Source organism: Netta rufina (assembly GCF_964035555.1).
Source record: "Netta rufina genome assembly, chromosome: Z".
Lineage (NCBI taxonomy): Eukaryota > Metazoa > Chordata > Aves > Anseriformes > Anatidae > Netta > Netta rufina.
Genome location: NC_140126.1, coordinates 34,944,159 through 34,964,610, shown reverse-complemented (window position 1 = coordinate 34,964,610; position 20,452 = coordinate 34,944,159). Strand labels below are relative to the sequence as shown.

The 20,452-nt window shown below is 42.6% G+C and overlaps 1 protein-coding gene across 1 annotated transcript in view; it reads left to right on the top strand.

Annotated features, from left to right (window-relative positions):
- Nucleotides 1-19,234, top strand: part of TMC1 (transmembrane channel like 1) — a gene marked incomplete at both ends in the record, with an annotated part of 68,216 nt that extends 48,982 nt beyond the window's left edge. Inside the window, 6 exons of the mRNA XM_084305566.1 lie at nucleotides 11,726-11,793; nucleotides 13,268-13,507; nucleotides 14,189-14,314; nucleotides 17,709-17,787; nucleotides 17,884-18,019; nucleotides 18,969-19,234. Coding sequence (XP_084161692.1) covers nucleotides 11,726-11,793; nucleotides 13,268-13,507; nucleotides 14,189-14,314; nucleotides 17,709-17,787; nucleotides 17,884-18,019; nucleotides 18,969-19,234 — 915 coding nt within the window. The remainder of the gene's footprint in view (nucleotides 1-11,725; nucleotides 11,794-13,267; nucleotides 13,508-14,188; nucleotides 14,315-17,708; nucleotides 17,788-17,883; nucleotides 18,020-18,968) is intronic.
- Between the last annotated feature and the right edge of the window lie 1,218 nt (nucleotides 19,235-20,452).

Below are 20,452 nucleotides of genomic sequence, written 5' to 3'. Positions count from 1 at the left end.
ATACAGAGATTATGAGCCAGCCAGTTTGTGAAGAACCAAGATACAACCCTTGCAATAACAATATCAAATGCAAGGATTTGAATACAGTATGCACAGAGAACCAGCACAGCTTGCACAGCTTGTGGAACAGTGTATTTTCACATGCTTAAATGGCATCTGGAACTTCCTCACATTTTCATACTTGTCACAGCTATTTTAATAACTGAGAATGAATATGGGGAACACATGAATTGCTGTGTCCAGTACTGTATCTTACAGGAAATTGCTCAGACTTCATGTTTTCCAAAGATATTAAAGTGGATATCCTTTAAAAGATATCCTTTTTAAAGATATCCTGGAACTTTTCCCTATTAGGATTTTCAGGATGAAAGAGTATGAGTGAATGCAAGTCTGAAAGCTAATCTGAGGACTACAGGATGGATTTATTACCTAGGATGATCACAACCTGTCACTACTAGGGTTTTCCATGGCTCCATTTTAGGACCAGTCTTCTTCAGTGTTTTCATAAACGATTTGGTTGTTGGACTTGCAGGTTTTTTCAGTGAATTTGTGGATGATACCAAACTGGGTGGAGCTGCTGACTCTGTCAAGGGTTGTGAGGCCTCGGAGAGAGATCTGGACAAATTAGAGAGCTTAGCAATCACCAACAATATGAAGTTTAACAAGAACAAGTTCTGGATTCTGCACCTGGGAAGGGGTAACCCTTCTATAAATACAGACTGGGGGATGCGAGGCTGGAAATTAGCCCTGTAGAAAGGGAACTGGGGGTTTTGTTTGGCAGCAAGTTGAACATGAGCCAGCAGTGTGCCTTGGCATCTTGGCAGCCATATCCTGGGGTGCATCAAGCACAGCATTGCTAGTCGGTCGAGGTAAGTGATTGTTCTGCTCTGCTCTGCACTGGTGCAGCCTCACCTCAAGTAGTTGTCAAGTGCAGTTCTGGGCACCACAGTACAGGAGATATCAAGCTGTTAGAGAGTGTCCAAAGGAAGGCAACAAAGATAGTGAAGGGTCTGGAGGGCAAGACGTATGAGGAGTAGCTGAAGTCACTTGGTTTATTCATCCTGGAGAAGTCTGAGGGGAGGCCTCATCACAGTCTACAGCTTCATCATGAGGGGAGTATCTCTTCTCTCAGGTGATCAACGATACAACACGAGGAAATGTCTTGAAGCTGCTACAGCTGTTCAGGCTGGATATCAGGAAAAAGTTTTTCACTGAGAGGAAAAAGTTTTTCACAGACAGGGTGGCCAGGTACTGGAACAGGCTCCCCAGGGCAGTGGTCACAGCACCAAACCTGCCAGAGTTCAAGAAACATTTGGAAAATGCTGTCAGACACATGGTCTGATTTTCTGGGTTGTCCTTTGGGAACCCAGTTGGACTCAATGATCCCTGTGGGTCCCTTCCAACTTGTGGCATAATGACCACACGGACACCAGGGTTCCTTTAGGATCAGTAACTGGTACTACTTTATTGATGACATCTCTTACACTGAGGGACTAACTTCATCTCTCATATTGGGGGCATAAATTCATTATCCTTGTTGCATCCCCATATTGAAGCTCGCTTCTTATGCCATTTGCCCTACAACAGTCCTCTTCCACTAACTGTTCATTGGTCAACAACTTTGCCTGGCAACCGCAAACACCCAGCAACTTCCATGTATTAAATGCTGGAGAACAAGCAACCCAAGATGGCAAGGCATCTCCTGAATCACCCTTCTTTGTTCCCTCTGAAATCTTTACATTCCTGACGGCCTCATCGTTAAGAGCCTGATGTTATCACCAACCACGGGGCTTGTCCACCCCCATGGCCACACTCCCACACCAACCATCCAAGAAACAAAATGAGGTTTAATAAGAGCAAGTGTAGAGTCCTACACCTGGGAAGGAACAACCACATGTATCATTAGAGGCTGGGGGATGACCTGCTGGAGAGGAGCTCTGAGGAGAAGGATCTGGGGGTCCTGGTGGATGACAGGTTGACCATGTCCACCAGCAGTGTGCCTTCGTGGCCAAGAGGGCCAATGGGATCCTCATGTGCATTAAAAGGAGTGTGGCCAGCAGGTGGAAGCTGGTGGAAGGCGATGGGGAGCAGGATGTGGCCCTCATTATCCATGAAGAACTGGTTGGTGACCTGCTACGGCACTTAGATGTGCACAAGTCGATGGGGCCGGATGGGATCCACCCAAGGGTACTGAGGGAACTGGCAGAGGAGCTGGCCAAGCCACTTTCCATCATTTATCAACAGTCCTGGCTATCAGGGGAGGTTCCAATCGACTGGCGGCTAGCAAACGTGACGCCCATCTACAAGAAGGGCCGGAGGGCAGACCCGGGAAACTACAGGCCTGTCAGTTTGACCTCAGTGCCAGGAAAGCTCATGGAGCAGATCCTCCTGAGAGTCATCATGCAGCAATTGCAGGGGAAGCAGGCGATCAGGCCCAGTCAGCATGGCTTTATGAAAGGCAGGTCATGCCTGACGAACCTGATCTCCTTCTATGACAGAGTGACGCGCTGGGTGGATGAGGGAAAGGCTGTGGATGTGGTCTACCTTGACTTCAGCAAGGCTTTTGACACCGTCTCCCACAGCATTCTCCTCAAGAAACTGGCTGCTCTTGGCTTGGACTGGCGCACGCTTCGCTGGGTTAGAAACTGGCTGGATAGCCGGGCCCAAAGAGTCGTGGTGAATGGAGCCAAGTCCAGTTGGAGGCCAGTCACTAGTGGCGTCCCCCAGGGCTCGGTGCTGGGGCCAGTCCTCTTTAATATCTTCATCGATGATCTGGACGAGGGCATCGAGTGCACCCTCAGTAAGTTCGCAGATGACACCAAGTTAGGTGCGTGTGTCGATCTGCTCGAGGGTAGGAAAGCTCTGCAGGAGGATCTGGATAGGCTGCACCGATGGGCTGAGGTCAACTGCATGAAGTTCAACAAGGCCAAGTGCCGGGTCCTGCACCTGGGGCGCAATAACCCCAAGCAGAGCTACAGACTGGGAGAGGAATGGTTGGAGAGCTGCCAGGCAGAGAAGGACCTGGGAGTGATGGTGGATAGTCAGCTGAATATGAGCCAGCAGTGTGCTCAGGTGGCCAAGAAGGCCAACGGCATCCTGGCTTGTATCAGGAACAGCGTGACCAGCAGGGCGAGGGAGGTGATCGTCCCCCTGTACTCAGCTCTGGTGAGGCCGCACCTCGAGTACTGTGTTCAGTTTTGGGCCCCTCGCTACAAGAAGGACATCGAGGTGCTTGAGCGGGTGCAGAGAAGGGCGACAAAGCTGGTGAGGGGCCTGGAGAACAAGTCCTACGAGGAGCGGCTGAGGGAGCTGGGCTTGTTCAGCCTGGAGAAGAGGAGGCTCAGGGGTGACCTTATCGCTCTTTTTAGGTACCTCAAGGGAGGCTGTAGCGAGGTGGGGGTTGGCCTGTTCTCCCACGTGCCTGGTGACAGGACGAGGGGGAATGGGCTTAAGTTGAGCCAGGGGAGTTTTAGGTTAGATGTTAGGAAGAATTTCTTCACTGAAAGGGTTGTTAGACATTGGAACAGGCTGCCCAGGGAAGTGGTGGAGTCACCATCCCTGGAAGTCTTCAAAAGACGTTTAGATGTAGAGCTTAGGGATATGGTTTAGTGGAGGGCTGTTAGCGTTAGGTTGGAGGTTGGACTCGATGACCTTGAGGTCTCTTCCAACCTAGAAATTCTGTGATTCTGTGATTCTGTGTGATTCAAGGTGATCCTCCCCCTCTACTCTGTCCTGGTCAGGCCTCAACTGGAGTACCAGTTCTGGGCTCCCTGGTACAAAAAAGACAGGGATCTCCTGGAAAGAGTCCAGCAGAGAGCCACAAAGATGATAGATGCCTAGAGCATCTTCCTTATGAGGAAAGGCTGAGAGACCTGGGTCTGTTCAGCCTGGAGAATAGAAGACTGAGAGGGGATCTCTTCAATGTGTGTAAATACCTGAGGTGTGGGAGACAGAGGGATTTGGCCAACCTCTTTTCAGTGGTTTGCAGGGACAGGACAAGGAGTAATGGCCACAAGATGGAGCACAGGAAGTTTCACACCAACATGCAAAAGAACTTCTTCACGGTGAGGTTGATGGAGCACTGGAACAGGCTGCCCAGGGAGGTTGTTGAGTCTCCTTCTCTGGAGATATTTAAGGCCTGTCTGGACACCTACCTGGGCATCCTGCTCTAGGGAACCTGCTTTGGCAGGGGGGTTGGACCCGATGATATTTTGAGGTCCCTTCCAACCCCTTCAATTCTGTGATTCTGTGATTCAAGAAGGATATTCTATGATTTTAGGATTCTATGATTTGGCTTCTATTTGGTCTTCCTGAAGACTTTTCTGTCATTTACTGTGAATCATCTGCTCTTTATGCAGGGACTTGTCACAAGAGCTGCCCTAGTGCTTTTTGATGTGACCTTGGGTGGTGCTACTGGATTTAAGATGGTTTGTTAAATTCCTGCAGTCTTCCACTGCTGGAAGCCATGTTGCACATTGTAGGACAGCTTGACATGAATAGTGAGTGCCAGTTGCCAACTGGAAACACATAGAATCATAGAATGGCGTGGGTTGGAAGGGACCTTAAAGATCATCTAGTTCCAACTCCCCCTGTCATTGGCAGAGATGCCACCCACTAGATAAGGTTGACCATGGCCTCATCTAACCTGGTCTTGAACACTGCCAGGGATGGGGCATCCACAGTCTCTCTGGGCAACCTGTTCCTGTGCCTCACCACCCTCTGAGTGGAAATCTTCCTCCTAATATCTAACCTAAACCTCCTGGTTTAAAATCATTCCCCCTTGTCCTATCACTACCAACATATGTAAACAAGTGTTCCCCCTCCTGTTTATACGCTACCTTCAAGTATTGGAAGGCTGCATTGAGGTCTTCCTGGAGCCTTCTTTTCTCCAAGCTAAACAATCCCAGTTCCCTCAACCTTTCAGCATAGGAGAGATGCTCCAGACCTCTGATCATCTTAGTGACCCTCCTCTGGAGCCATTCCCAGAACTTCACATCCTTCTTGTGCTGGGTGCCCCAGGCCTGCATGCAGTATTCCGGGTGGGGCCTCACAAGGGCAGAGTAGAGGGGGACAATCACCTTCCTCTCCCTGCTGGCCACCCCTTATTTGATGCAGCCCAGGACACAGTTGGTCTTCCAGGCTGCAAGCACACATTGGTGGCTCATGTCCAGCTTTTCTTCCATCAGTACCCCCAAGTCCTTCTTTGCAGGGCTGCTCTCAAGTTCTTATTCTCCCAGTCTAAATAAATACCTGGGATTGCCTGGGATTACCTTGCACTTGGACTTCTTGAACCTCATTTGGTTCTCATGGGCCCGCTTCTCCAGCCTGTCCTGGTCCCTTCGGTTGGCATCCCTTCCCTCTATTGTATCAACTGCTCATCTTGGTGTCATCTGCAAACTTGCTGAGGGTGCACTCAATTCCATCATGTATGTCATTGATAAAGATGTTGAAGAGCATTGGTCCCAAGACCGAACAAACCTTCTTCTACCACTCTGTACTCCTGTCCGGGATTGCCCAGACCAGGTGCAGCACCTTGCGCTTGGACTTGTTGAACGTCATTAGGTTCACATGGGATTGCAACCTTATACTCTTTCAGGCCATGTGTCCCTGCTTCCAATAACTGCATATTTCCCTCTTGCATTTCAGTTTGACCAGCAGGTCTTTGGTCTGCTATCTCAGTTGTCTGCCCTCCCTGCCTGCTTTTTTTTACACAAGGGATAGAGAGCTCTTGCTCTCTAAGGAAAACATCCTTAACGAGTCGTCAGCTCTGTTCAGCTCCTTTGTCCATATGGACACTGTTCCAGGGGATCTCATATTGTAGGTCTTTAGTTAGTTTGAATTTCACTCCTTGGAAGTTCAGCATCCTGACTTTGCTCCTTGCCATGCCCGTATTCCTCAAGACCACAAACTCAACCAGTGTGTGGCCACTGCAGCCCAGATTGCCTGCAATCTTGACCTCTTTAATGAACTCTTTGGTGTTGGTGAGCACCAGGTCAGGTAACACTTCTCCTCTGGTTTGTCTAATACCTGGACAAGTAAGTTATCCTCAACCTACTCTAGGAATCTCCTGGATTGTTTACAGCCTGCTGTGTAGTTTTCCCAGCAGACTTCCAGGTGGAAGAAGTCCTAACATCATTAGGATTGGAAAAGACCTCCAAGGTCATCTGGTCCAACCATCACCCTACCACCAATGGCCCCTCTAAAACATGTCCCTAAGCACCAAGTCCAACCTTTCCTTAAGCACCCCCAGGGATGGTGACTCCACGACTTCCCTGGGCAACCTGTTCCAATGCCTGACTACTCTTTTTGAGAAGAAATATCTCCTAATTTCCAACCTTAACCTCTCCTGGAACAAATTGAGGCCATTCGCTCTAGTCCCACCACTAGTTTTCTGTGAGAAGAGGCTGACCCCCAGCTCCTCACACCTTTCTTTCAGGTAGTTCTAGAGAGCAATATGGTCTCCCTTATGCCTCCTATTCTCCAGACTAAACAACCCCAGTTCCCTCAGCTGCTCCTCACAGGACTTGTGTTCCAGACCTTAACCAGCTCCTTAGCCCTTCCCTGGACACATTCCAGGGCCTCAATGTCTGTCCTGTACTGAGGAGCCCAAACCTGAATGCAATACTTGAGGAGCAGCCTCACCAGAGCAGAGTACAGGGGGATGATCACCTCCCTCATCCTGCAAGCTACACTATTCCTGATACAAGGCAGGATGCCATTAGCTTTCTTGGCCACCTGGGTACACTGCCAGCTCATGTTCAGGTGAGCATCAATCAGCACCCCCAGATCTTTTTCCTCTGCACAGCTTTCCAGCCACTGTCCCCCAGACCTGTAGTGCTGCATAGGTTGTTGTGGCCAAAGTGCAGGACCCAGTGCTTAGCCTTGTTGAACCTCATCCCACTGGCCTCTTCCCATTCACCCAACCTGTCCAGATCCATCTGCAGGGTCTTCCTACCTTTCAGCAGATTGACACTTCATCCCAACTTGGTGTCTGCAAACTTACTGAGGTTGTACTCAGTTCCCTCCTGCAAATAATCAATAAGGATATTAAAGAGAATGGGCCTCAACACTGAACCCTGGGGAACACTACTGGTCCCGTCAGGATGAGAGTGTACAAATGCAATGCTTCTTGTAGTTGAAGCAAGAATGCCTCATCCACAGGCTCCCCTTGATTAGGTGGCCTGTAGTAGACCCAACCACAAGCTGTCCTTTATTGGTGTGGTCCTTAACTCTCATCCACAAGCTTTCAGCCTGTCCTTGGCTGTTTCCCAGAGGCATCTCTTCACAAACAATCCCTTCCCTAATGTAGGGGACAACACCCACTCCCTTCCTTCCCTGTCTATCTCTTCTGAAGAGTTTGTAACCCTCTATTCCAATGTTCCAGTTATGTGATCCTTTCCATCATGTTTCTGTGCTAGCAATCATCTCATATTTGTCTAATTGCACCATGGTTTCCAACTCTTTCTATTTGTTTCCCATGCTGCTTTCATAGGTGTCAAGGCACTTCAGCTGGGCTATTGGTCATATCATATTCTTAGAACCCTTCCCAATTGCACTGGGAGAGTTCATGAGTATTTCTCTGTTGTTACTTAGAGTGATAGTGTTCTCAGGTATTCTTTCTTTACTCAGAGCTGCATCTCCTTCCCTCACTGCATCTAGTTTAATGGGCCTCCTGAGAAGCCCAGCCAGCTTACTGCCCAGAACACTCTTGGCCCACCCGATAAACTCTCCCCTGTTCAGTATCAGCATTCCTGGTCTCTCAAAATTGTGTTCAAGGTTGTAGAACCCAAAACCTTGGGCATGGCACCAGCCTCACAGCCAATCATTCAGCCAGTCCATTCATCTCCTTCTTCCTGGGTTCCAGTTGTCAACTGGGAGGACAGAGAACACTACTTGTGTGCCCAATCTCTTCAACATCTTTCCAAGGGACACCTTTCCAAGGTCCTGGCAGCTCTTTCAAGCAATCTCAACGCAGAAACCCCCCTGCATGCTGTGATCCCCCACTTCACAGCAGAATGTGTCTGTCCCGGAGCTGATCTCCTTGGTGAGGCAATCATTCTGCCATTAACACTTCAGACTTTTTTTTTTTTTCTCTTTCTTTTCTTTTGTAGTTGTTAGGGAAGTTAAGGGAGTATAATACAGTTATTTAATCAATAGAACAAGGCCAATACAAGAAAGCCTTAATTAGGTGACTGGACTGAAGAGCTGTGCAGATATCATCCTTCTTTCTAGCCACCCATCCATACATTTTGACTGGGGGGAGCCAGCCCCAGAAAAGGGGCCCTCAGCCTCCCTAACCCTCCTTCATCTTCCACATGAGGTCATCTTCCAGGCCACTCCCAACACAGCTACCTTTGGGCACACATATATAACTTATCACAGAGGCTTGCTGAGGTCACAGCAGCCACCGCTGTCCTGCCTTTGCTCCAGGCCCTATAAAACAGGACCCCTGCAGGTGGCCCACCATTCGCAGAATTTCTAGACCCTCTGACAGCCAGTTTATGTGGCAGCAAGAAAAACAGAAGCAGGAAGGCATTCAGCAGCCCTCCTCAGTGTAATAGGATAGTGATGCAATCCAAAGAAGCACCGAGAAGGAAGGCACCTAACAAGAAGGAGAAGTGTCATGGGCAGAGGGGTAACATCTGTGGCACAACAGACACCAGTGCTCAGGAAACCTCTGGCGCCCGGCCCACAGACACAGGCGGTACCACTGGCACTGCAACAATGCGGGAAGTAAGCCATCCCCTCAGCCATACAGCAACAGGGGGCCTGGGCCTTCCCGTTGGTGCAGTGGTGGCATGGGGAGAAGGCAGGAGGATTAGGCAGACAGCTGTGTGGGGCAGAGGCATGCCCATAATCTGGAACACAGTGTGGGACCCAGCCATGGCCCTAAAACAGACAGCAGCATTGAATCCATGGATGGAAATCAACCAGACAGAGGCATGGGATCCAGGGTTGGAACTGGACAACCCCCTGGTTTGGCACCCTGGCCTCAAAACATTCTGGATGAAAGGCATCCCATTTGGCCAGTTCTGGGCAAGGAGTGGCTTATCATTCTGCCTAACACCATGGAGCCCACGGAACTGGATCCACCAGATGTGCAGGGACTGATGGAAGTGGATCCACCCCCACCAGATCAGACCTGTGACTCCTGTGGCATGTCTTTGCTCTGTGCCATCAGAGCACACCAACAGCGTCACAGGAGTGCCTGGTAAGCTCCCTACTTGTCTCTCAGGCTCCATCCCAAGCACTAGCTTGGAGCTGCCAAACACCATGAACATCCTGCAGGCTTATCTACAAGGTGTCCCAGCAATGAAGAACTCTGTTGCCGATTCTCAGGGATTGCGTGAATGCTTCTTTTCCATCCCCCAGCCCTTGTGTGAGAGGTGGTATCCCTTCTGCACAGAACCTCGAGGAAGAACACAAGAGAGGACCCAGCTTCCTTTGGGCTGCTGTACTGGGGTGACAGGAGGAGGCCACCATGCACCTTCAACATTTTCGAAAATAGACTGAGGGGTGAAAATAGGAGTGTGTAAGCGATTGTAGGTGGCTAATTTCTTATATCAGGAATGAGTAATTTTTTGAGTAATTGGTAGCGACAGACATGGAGAAGGCTGAGGTACTCAATAAATTCTATGCCTCTGTCTGCACTGGTAGATGGGATTCCCAAGTTCTTAATTTCTCTGAACCTATAGATGGAGGCTGGGGGATCAAAGTCCCACTCACTGTAAGTGAAGAGCAGGTTCGACACCACCTGGCGAATCTAAACAGATACAAGTCTATGGGACCTCATGACATGAATCCCAGGCTCCTGAGGGAACTGGCTGATGTAGTTGCCAAGCCTCTCTCCATCAGACTTGAAAAGTCCTGGCATTCAAGTGATGTCCCTGGTGAGTGGAAAAATGGAAACGTCATGTCCCTACTTTCAACAATTAAAACAAATAATTAAACAAAGAGCACTACTCTAGTCAACAATTAAAATAATTAGGAGATATTTCTTCTCAGAAAGAGTGGTCAGGCATTGGAACAGGTTGCCCAGGGAAGTGGTCGTCACCATCCCTGGGGGTGTTCAGGGAAAGGTTGTACCTGGTGCTTAGAGACATAATTTAGTGAGTGACAGTAGTAGTAGGGTGTTGGTTGGACCAGATGATCTTGGAGGTCTTTTCCAATCTTAATTTTTGTATGATTCTATGATTCTACACAAAGTAAAGAATGTACAAAGAAGTGTTAAGTAGTGAGTGTGAAGCTTACAGCCCGTACACAAGGGTTTAACCACTGTTAAACCTTACAGCCTGCACACAAGGGTTTAACCACAGTTAAGAGAAGCCATGGAATGATTGGTCAGCAGTGAGGGAACACCTTATTTTATATTACTGTTAATACAGTACTTATTCCTTATAATACAGTTATATTACCATTCTCAAAGTGCCAATGACACATTTGCTGGTAGTGTATGGTGGACATATTGTCATTGTACAGAAAAAGGGCTACTAGAAGCTCAAAGAAAGGGTGTGAAGATATATAAGAAATCATAGTCCGTGCTACAGCCTAGAAGCTTTGTGCTGATTTCCATGCAAAACAAAAATAAATAAAAGAAATGAAGTTGATCTTACAGAACTACTTGTACCAATTTTCCAAACTCTTTACACCATTAGAGCTTATAATGAACAAGGAATCTTTCAATGAGCCATACCCAAAATTTCCATATTATTGATAGTCTTTAATTTGAAAGATTACCTTGAGCTTTCCTTCATTTTCTTCAAAGACAGCTTATCTGATAGATACCATTGCAGCTGCACTTAACTGTTAATAAAGCAGTGAAACTTTTATTTGGCATTATGTAAGAATGGTTCTAAAGAGCTCCCCTTATTCAACTGTTTTTCAGGTTGAATACTATTTAATCTTACTTTATTAATAATTAGTAATTAATACTTAGTTGAAGGTCTATTTAATCTTTCCTGTGTAGAAGACAATTCATAAGTACACACAACACAAATATAGCAATTTGTTGTAGACATACAAGCATATATCTGTATATACATGTATGTATATACATAAAACTAGGCAGAAATAGTGTAGAAGCTCCAAATATCCCAACATATTATAATTTGAAATTGTGACTTTAATTTGTCAATTTTAACAGAATATCTTTGTTTTGATTCAGACTCAAGGAAATAGTTGTTTTTGTATCTGAAGCCCATTATTCCCCATGTCAGTTGTCCCTGTAATTAATACTTGGATCATCATTCGTGATCTTTTTGACCATCCACTATGGTGAATCATGCAGGTCACCAGCTATGTTGTAGTATAACTTTCTTCCAAGACAGTTTATTAAGCAAAACATTGTGACAATGTAAAACACAATGGATAATATGTTTGAATCATAAATTTTTAATGTAAACCAAAATTTTGGAGCCAGTTTCTTACCAGAAATTTTTATTCTGGTGCATATACACACAAACATGCCTACAAAATAACATGTGCATTTCAGTCATTGCTCAAATTCAGTGTTCTCAGTAAAATTCTGCAACCAGTATTAAAGTCTATCTGTTGGCCTTGAGTCTTATTTGTTTATTTCATGATTCACTGATAATATGTAACAAGAGCCTTTACAGTACAATACCATTATTCTGCTGCTGTTGGAAGTGACAATTTTAATGTAGCATAAGTCATCTTAAAACCTTTGGTGCAAGTCTAATGAAAGAATTTATGTTATTTCTTTCAGCCATCATATTCAGAGTTTGATATAAGTGGGAATGTACTGGGGCTGATCTTTAACCAGGGCATGATCTGGTAGGTGTGGCAAAGTGTGTCTCTTGTGTTCCCTTGTGTGTCAGCATTCTCCCCAGGTCTGCAGGATTTATCAGCATCTGTGAAATGAGGATCCTGTCTCATTGGTTTAGTCTGATGACAGTGTGAAGCAATATATATCACATTCTGGTAAAGTGGAATCAATGAGGCAATTTCTAAACTAGTTCTGAGCTAAGATTATGGGATCAGAAACATCAGATTTAGCAGATCTGAAACAGAATGAAAAGATTTTTAGTTGCAGCTGGTGAGTTGGCACTGCCACAGAACTAGAAAGAATGAGAGGTATGTATGTGTGCATTTGTTTTGTGAGATGAGAGAGAGAGTACAGTTAGAAAAGCTCTTTCTTTATTTGTTCTCACAAAGTGACTGAAATGCAATTCATTTGCAAGTCTCCATATTGATAAGCTATTGGCAAGAATTTGTCTACCATGTTTTTTAAGTTATATGTACAAATTTTGGCAATATCCATAAACTACCTAGAGTTTGAACTTGTTGAACTTGAATTTTACAACTGATTTCCATGTGGTTAAGAAATGTGGCCATTAGGTGCTCTCTGCCTTCATAGACCACCAATCCTTTTCCATCTCTTTTAATTGAAGATACGTGGAAAGAGGAAGAAGAGATATTAATATAATATACTCTGACGTGACATCTCTATACTTACAGGGATGTTTCCAACCACATAGATTTATTTTTTTTCCTATTTCATAAAGAGAAAAACAGAGTCACCCAAAAGCAAGGCGACTCAGCCATGATCAGTTGAACAACGATAAAGGAAAAAGTAGATTCCTACTATCTGTACCATTTGGCCAGGCAGTTAAAAATAACTGCTCTTCAGTCAGCATGGCACAGGAAACATGATCAGATACAAATAAAATGGTCCCAACTGCATCTGTGTCATAACCACACAACTGTAGAAAATAAGGAAAAAATGACATTTAGCAGAACCAGTAAGTTCATTGGAATAAGGCAGTAAATAACCATAGTAACAGAAGTAAAATAAATGTCAATTTAGCAAGAATATTCTTCCTAAAATGGTACTAACATACTTAGAAAAATAATAAAGAATAATCTAGATTATTTCTATAACACCTAGATTTTGGGTTACTTTTTTTTTTTTTTTTTTTTTTAACGAAACACATGACAGATACTGCATGAACTAATGGTACAAAGTAAGAGGGAGTAATGTTTTGTTAAGTTATTATCTCATTCACAGAGAAAGAGAATTTTGGAGCTTTGAAACAAAAAGTACATATGGAGAATTCTTTCTATATGCCTCCAGTTCTTCTAAAAGCAAGAGGCAACAATAGTAAAAAAATTAAAAAAAAAAAAAAAAGAGAAACAGTGCATACAGTGATGTTGCAAAGCACATTAGAATGGGAAATAGGGGAAATAGGTATTGTATCTAGGCAGAAGTCCTACTCCAAAGTGTTTATTTGTTTATTTGTTTTTCTAGGATGGGGTCTTTTTACGCTCCATGTCTTCCAGCAATTAATGTGTTCCGCCTCCACACTTCAATGTACCTGCAGTGCTGGGCAGTGATGTGTTGCAATGTCCCCCAGGAGAGGGTCTTCAAAGCTTCCAGATCAAACAACTTCTACATGGCCATGTTGCTTTTCATTCTCTTTCTCTCCACGCTGCCTGCTGTGTACACCATAGTCTCCATCCCACCATCTTTTGACTGTGGTCCTTTCAGGTATTTTACATTTTACATCCACCATACATGTTAATATCACATCAAATCTAGTGTATAATCTAGTAATGAAAAGGATCTTCCTTTATAAGTATTATATTTATAAGATATGCTGACTGTTTAATTATACGACATTTCTCATTATGGGTAATCATTACAGTTGGAATACTATAAAACTGGTTAATTATTTTAAAAAGTTTCCAGGATTTTTTTTTTTTAATTTTTATTTTTTAATTTTCTGAATTGTAGAACAGAACACCTTTTCTTTTGATTAGCTGTGATGTAAACATTTGTTACTAATTCTCTAAATTAGAAATTCTTAAGGAGTATATCAGTGCTTTATTATGCCTCTGCAGCCTGCTGAGATTAAAATGTTGGTGTCTATTTTTCTACTTAAAATACATAAATCCTGTTTTAACTAAAGCTAGTTTCAGAGTTTTATGTTTTAAATAATGAATGTTAACATTTATTTTATTTTATTTTATTTTATTTTATTTTATTTTATTTTATTTTATTTTATTTTATTTTATTTTATTTTATTTTATTTTATTTTATTTTATTTTATTTTATTTTTTTACTTTTCCCTGGTTTGGTGTGATGTTATTAACTTATATATTCATAATACTGAATTGACATTGCTAAAATATTTGTATATTATATATTGTCACATTTTCTGTTTAACAGTGGGAAAACTAGAATGTTTGAAGTCATATCAGAAACTCTGGAGCATGACTTCCCTTCTTGGTTTGGGAAGGTATTTGGCTATGCCTCTAACCCTGGACTTATCCTACCTTTTATATTACTGATGGTGTACGTATAGAATACTAACTGAAACGTTAATCCTTACTGAAAGGCCTGATAAGTTTCTTTCCCTCTGAATCTTTATTGCCTGAATATCTAATTAAATATGGTATTGATTCCCCCATGATGAGGGACTTTAAGAATTTAGGTCTTTTAGTTGAACATAATTAATGTGTCTCTGCACAAAAGGTGATCTCTCTTTTGTTCAACTGTTTTCAGCTTTTTTTTTTTTATTTCCTTTTTTTTTTTTTTTTACAATTTTTTGTTCTTGCTACCATAATGACGAAACTATTAAAATTGAAAAGTCTATGGGATCTGATGTTGTTGTGACCTTGATCAGCTTGTTCAGTAGACAGAACAGCATAAATCCTTAGCAGGTTCAATAGGAAACTAGAACAGTGACTGCCATGAAGCAGAGCTATTTCTCATTAACTTTAGTTAATGAGAGTCTGATCTTGAGTACCTGTGCCTTTCCTTGATGTACCTTATGTTGTCGGGACTAGAGGGAGAAAGGGTGCTAGAAATGTACCATGGAGATGTTCCAGTCTCAACTGCCTTAAATCATCTCGAGTCCTGTTCCTTCTTATAGAACAGGGCTAGTAGGGATTTTTCATAAGTCAGTTAAAGAATAATGACCCCTGAATAGTCTTTCTCAAAAACTATATTGAGTCCTTCTTCATAAAGACATTTTAAACTACTGTTCAAATATATCACAATTTTTGCATAATGCTGAACTAAAAGCAAATTCTATATATAGATGAGCTGGGATTTAACCCTGCATTGTAGAATTGCCAAAAAATATAGAGAAGATTACAGAATATAATGGAAATTGCAAAGTACTTTATGTGAGCAAAATGAAATTCTGAGATTAAGTTTTACCAAGATTCACTTAACAATTTGTTCCATTTAACTGTTGGCTAGAAAAACAAAAAGACAAGAATGTCCTCTGAAATATGTCGTTACCTTCTACTTATTTTTTTTTCTGAGCAGGATTCCTATTCTGCAAGGATCCAAGACAAAGACACCAAAATATAAATGAGAAAGCAAAAAAAAAAAAAAAAGGAAAATGCAAGGCAAAATCTGGCAAAGCAGAGTGAACAGCAAATGAATATTAATTACTTACTGATTACTTTAATAAAGGGTTTCATATGAGCATTTCTCTAATTAAATCATGAGAGTAAAAAATACTAATTTCATAGAGTTATCACAAAAATAATGCAATATATTGAAAAGTGTAACCAAATTTAGAACAAAAAATAAAACTTATCATTTTGGCTATTTTCCTACAAGTATTTGGCTTTACCTATTCATAGAATCATAGAATCATAGAATATCCTGAGTTGGAAGGAACCCATAAGGATCATCAAGTCCAACTCCTGGCACCACACAGGTCTACCCTAAAGTTTAGACCATGTGACTAAGTGCACAGTCCAATCAGTTCTTAAATTCAGACAGGCTTGGTGCAGTGACTACTTCCCTGGGGAGCCTGTTCCAGTGTGTGACCACCCTCTCGGTGAAGAACCTCTTCCTGATATCTAGCCTAAACCACCCCTGCCTCAGCTTGACACCATTCCCGTGGATCCTATCACTGGTGATTAAAGAGAATAGGTTGGCGCCTGCCCCTCCACTCCCCGTCATGAGGAAGACTGCAATAAGGTCTCCCCTCAGCCTCCTCTTTTCCAGGCTGAACAGGCCAAATGACTTCAGCCACTCCTTATATGTCTTCCCCTCTAGGCCCATCACCATCTTCATTGCTCTCCTCCGGACACTCTCCAACAGTTTAATGTCCTTTTTGTACTGTGGTGCCCAGAACTGCACACAGTACTTGAGGTGAGGCTGCACTGGTGCAGAGTAGAGCGGGACAATCACTTCCCTCCACTGACTAGTGATACGGTTGGCCCTCCTGGCTGTCAGGGCACACTGCTGGCTCACATTCAACTTGCTGTCAACCACAACCACCAGATCCCTCTCTGCAGGGCTGCTCAGTCCTGCAGAGAGCATTGCCCAGTCTGTATGTATAGCCAGGTTGCCCTGTCCCAGGTGCAGGATCCAGTACTTGCTTTTATTAAAATTTATGCAGTTGGTGATTGCCCAGCTCGCCAGTCTGTCTAGATCTCTCTGCAAGACCTTTCCACCCTCAACAGAGTCCACAACTCCTCCAAGTTTGGTGTCGTCAGCAAATTTGCTCAAAACACATTCTAGTCCTACATTCAAATCATTTATGAAAACATTGAAGAGGACTGGCCCTAAAATGGAGCTTTTGGGGACCCCACTAGTGACCATCTGCCAGCCTGGTATGGCCCCATTTACCAAAACCCTTTGAGCCCTTTCCATCAGCCAATTGGCCACTCATTGGATGATGTTTTTGTCTAGATGTATGCTGGACATTTTGTCCAGTAGGATCCTATGGGAAACTGTGTCAAAACTTTGCTGATGTCCAAAAAGATCCTATCAGCTGGTTTCTGTTTCCCTTGATCAACTAGATGGGTGATTTTATCATAAAAGGAAATGCAGGACCTACCCCTCATTAACCCATATTGGCTGGGAACAACAATTGCATTGTCCCGCAGGTGCACTTCGATAACTTCAAGGATTATTTTCTTTATAATTTTACCAGGCACTGACATGAGACTGATAACCCTGTAACTGCTGGGGTCTTCTTTCCTTCCCTTCTTGAAAATTGGTACAACATTTGCCAGCTTCCAGTCTACTGGGACCTCTCTAGATTCCCAAGACTGTTGAAAAATAATTGAGAGAGGTCCCGTGAAGACATCAGCCAGCTCTTTAAATACCCTGGGATGAATCCCATCCGGACCCATGGACTTGTATGGATCCTGGTGGAGCAGCAAATCCCATACACATTCAGGGTTGGTTGGGAGTTTATCATTCCCACCATCATGATCTCCAGCTTAGGGCACCCTGGGTCCCAAAGCCCGTCATCAGTGCTGAAGCTGGAGAAAAAGAAAGCATTCAACATCTCTGTTTTGACCTATGTCTCTGTCTGTGAATTTTGTATTACTTCAAAAGATTTTATAAATATAGTTTACTAATTTTTAAAGTGTGTCATACAACTTAATTAACATTTATAAACTATTAAATGAAACACCCGTCATAGCAATGCACGCATACCTTAATTGAGCATCTTCCTTACCTACCATAAGAGTGAATGTAGAGTATAAAAGACAGAATAATTTATTTCTGTTCCTCCCCACACACACCTTGAAATGAGTACCTTCTTCATACTCTGAGGAAACAGTCTACTCACTGTCAAAATACTACTAGTGCTTAAGCATGTTGAACAAGGAAAAATACAGATTTGATATTAGCACAGCTGTAGTTATTGCTATAGGAAGAGTCTTTAAATCATTATCTAACAAGATGCATTCTTTTTCTTGAAATTTAGCCTGAGTATTTATTATCTCAATGCTACATCCAAATCCTACAAGGAAGCTAACTTGGAACTTAAAAAGAAGCTACAAAGTGTAAGGAATAAAGAATTGTTGATTTTTGGCTTTACTAATTATTAGCTACGACGTTCAGGTTACTGAAAGATGCCTTCTCTATTTCACCATTGTTAGCAAGCAGAAGAAAATAAAAGAAGAAATAAGCAAAAGGCACAAAAATCAAATGAACAAGAGGAAAATCCATTTGAGACAGAACCACCACAGACAAAGCAAAAAGGAAGCAAGCAAGATGAATCTACTCCAAGTCAAGGTAAGGACAGTTTTGAATTTCTCAATATGAGAAATATTTGTATTCCATACCACAGTGTTGTTCACTGCCTTATCTGCTTCCTTTGCCATAATTTCTTGAAAGATGTTCACAATACTGAATGACAAGTATTAGCCTAATATCCAGTCCATTTGTCTTCCTTTGGCTAATTTCAGAAATGCTGTAGCATCACTTCACAATAGGCAACACCTTTTACCGAAGTAATAAAACTAGTAAAACATGTGGCACAACCTTCTCTGAATGTCAGAGATCCAACTTATCCAATAAATCATTAAAAATAATAATAATAATAATAAAAAAATCCTGCTGATATTTCTTTCATCTTGATATTTCTTTCATCCTGGACAGCTGAGAACAGCATATGCCTTCTGTGCCAAGGTTCAATGGCAGAAGGTGTAGTGAAAAGACAGTATGGTAATGATCCTCATCAGAACACCTAACTTGGTCAGGCAGGTTTCAGTTGGTCCATAAGGATTTTACAGACTGTTTCCTCCCCTCTGAATATTGCTAGTCTTTCCCCATCACGCATGCCATGCAATCAATATAGACTAAGCCTAGCAGAGAAATGCAGATTAGGGATGACGACCTGCAGAAGAACCACATGGAAGGCATGTCTACAGCCTCAAAACATGCCTGCTTTTGAACTGCTGACCTTCATCACCATTTATAGATGATATATTCTTGCCAGTGAATTTAACTGCTTGGGAAATACTTCTGCTTCCCTTTGTTGTGGCCTTTCAGAAAGAACTGGGGAGAAAATATGGTGCAAAGATCATGAAGTCACATTGTCCCTTATTTCAGACTGTTTGTGTGGTAGCTCCCAGACCTTCCATCTTATGCTGGAGTGGACAAGGTGCTTCAGCCTTTCCCTCATAGAGAATTTCTGTTCTGCATTTTCATTCTGTAACTCTGTTCTCCTAACACATTTCAGATAACAATCAAGGACAGAGTGGCAATGAAGGAAAGAAAATGGGTCAGCCACAGGAAGCAAGTTCCTCTCAGACACTCCAGAATCCAGGCTCTGCCCCAAATGGCCACCATCCCATGCAGAACAGAGGAGGAAACCTTCCCCCACCCATTGCTGTGACACGGCCACCAGGACCTCGGGGGGTTGCAACACCAGGCTATCCACTTGGACACCCACACTTTCCAGGGGTCCAGCCAGGAATACCCAGGGGTCCGCCCCCCTTCAGATAAGGAGGCTGTCCATAATTCTTCTTTGTGTTTTGTGATATGGTAAAGGACGCTGAGGAAGGCAAGAGTGGTGTTTCCCCAAACAAACTCCTTAAAGTGCAGAACTCCATTATGTTAATTATAAATCTTCATATGCATAAAAGCTTCCATGAGAAAACACTACATCTTTCTGCTTGTGTTTGAATACATTGCAAAAATGTGTTATCTGTATTGCTAGGTTACTATTCTTAAGGATATTTACTGGGAGATATTTGTTAGAAGAATGAAACTTATTTTGTATTTAGTTGCTTATTTTCTTAAAAGCTTGAAAGTGTGTGCCTAACAGATTTTCATCTTCCTCAGAAGCGTTCACTGAAAACATAAATTCTTACAGTATATTGGAGTCAGTTGTATTTAAAAACTGTATAGCTTGTCTTCTGAAGGTGTGATAAGCTTTCCCAAAGAGTTCATTTTGTGCATGGAAAAACTGGGATTTCTTCAAAACATGGATGATTACTTCTAAAGTCCTTGGGAAAGTATTTTAAAGGTAAAAGAAAAGCAGTACTTTGCTTGTTACTATGAAGAAAATTTAACTGCTATTATAGTACTGCTTTTAGTCAATACAACAATAATGAATTTTCCTATATTCAGAAGGACTACAAATAAATAAATAAAAATAATAATCAAAGTGGTGAAGATATTTTTATGCAAAAAATGAATTTGAGGAATAGAGGTAATAATGTTATGCAATATTTTTCCCTAAACACTCACCAGGATTTGCTATTAAACAGAGTTACCTATTACTGCACAAGAACAAGTGCTATATGATCTGTTCTGTGGTTTTATTGGTGTCATTTTGAATTGACCTCTATAGAGTTCAGAATGGAACAGATCCTTCGTACAATAGGTCTAGTGGAAACACAGAATAAATACAAGTCCATGTGCTGTTATTACTAATTCCAATGAGACATCTTTATTTTTATGTTCATTGTCCAGAAATTGTGACTTGATATTTATTTTAAGACTCACAAGACGAATAACAACAAAGCAGCCAACAGACTGTCTTATAAAAAAGAAATGTAATTCCATTGGTAGCCTTCTATATAATACGTGTCCGTTTTGAACAGCAGAAAAAAAATAATCTTACCTCAGTATACAGCAAGTCTGTGATGTCACAAAAATAAAAAAAAAGTCCAAGTAATCGGATTATAGGACCTATTGAGAAAGGTTTATTTTAAATCA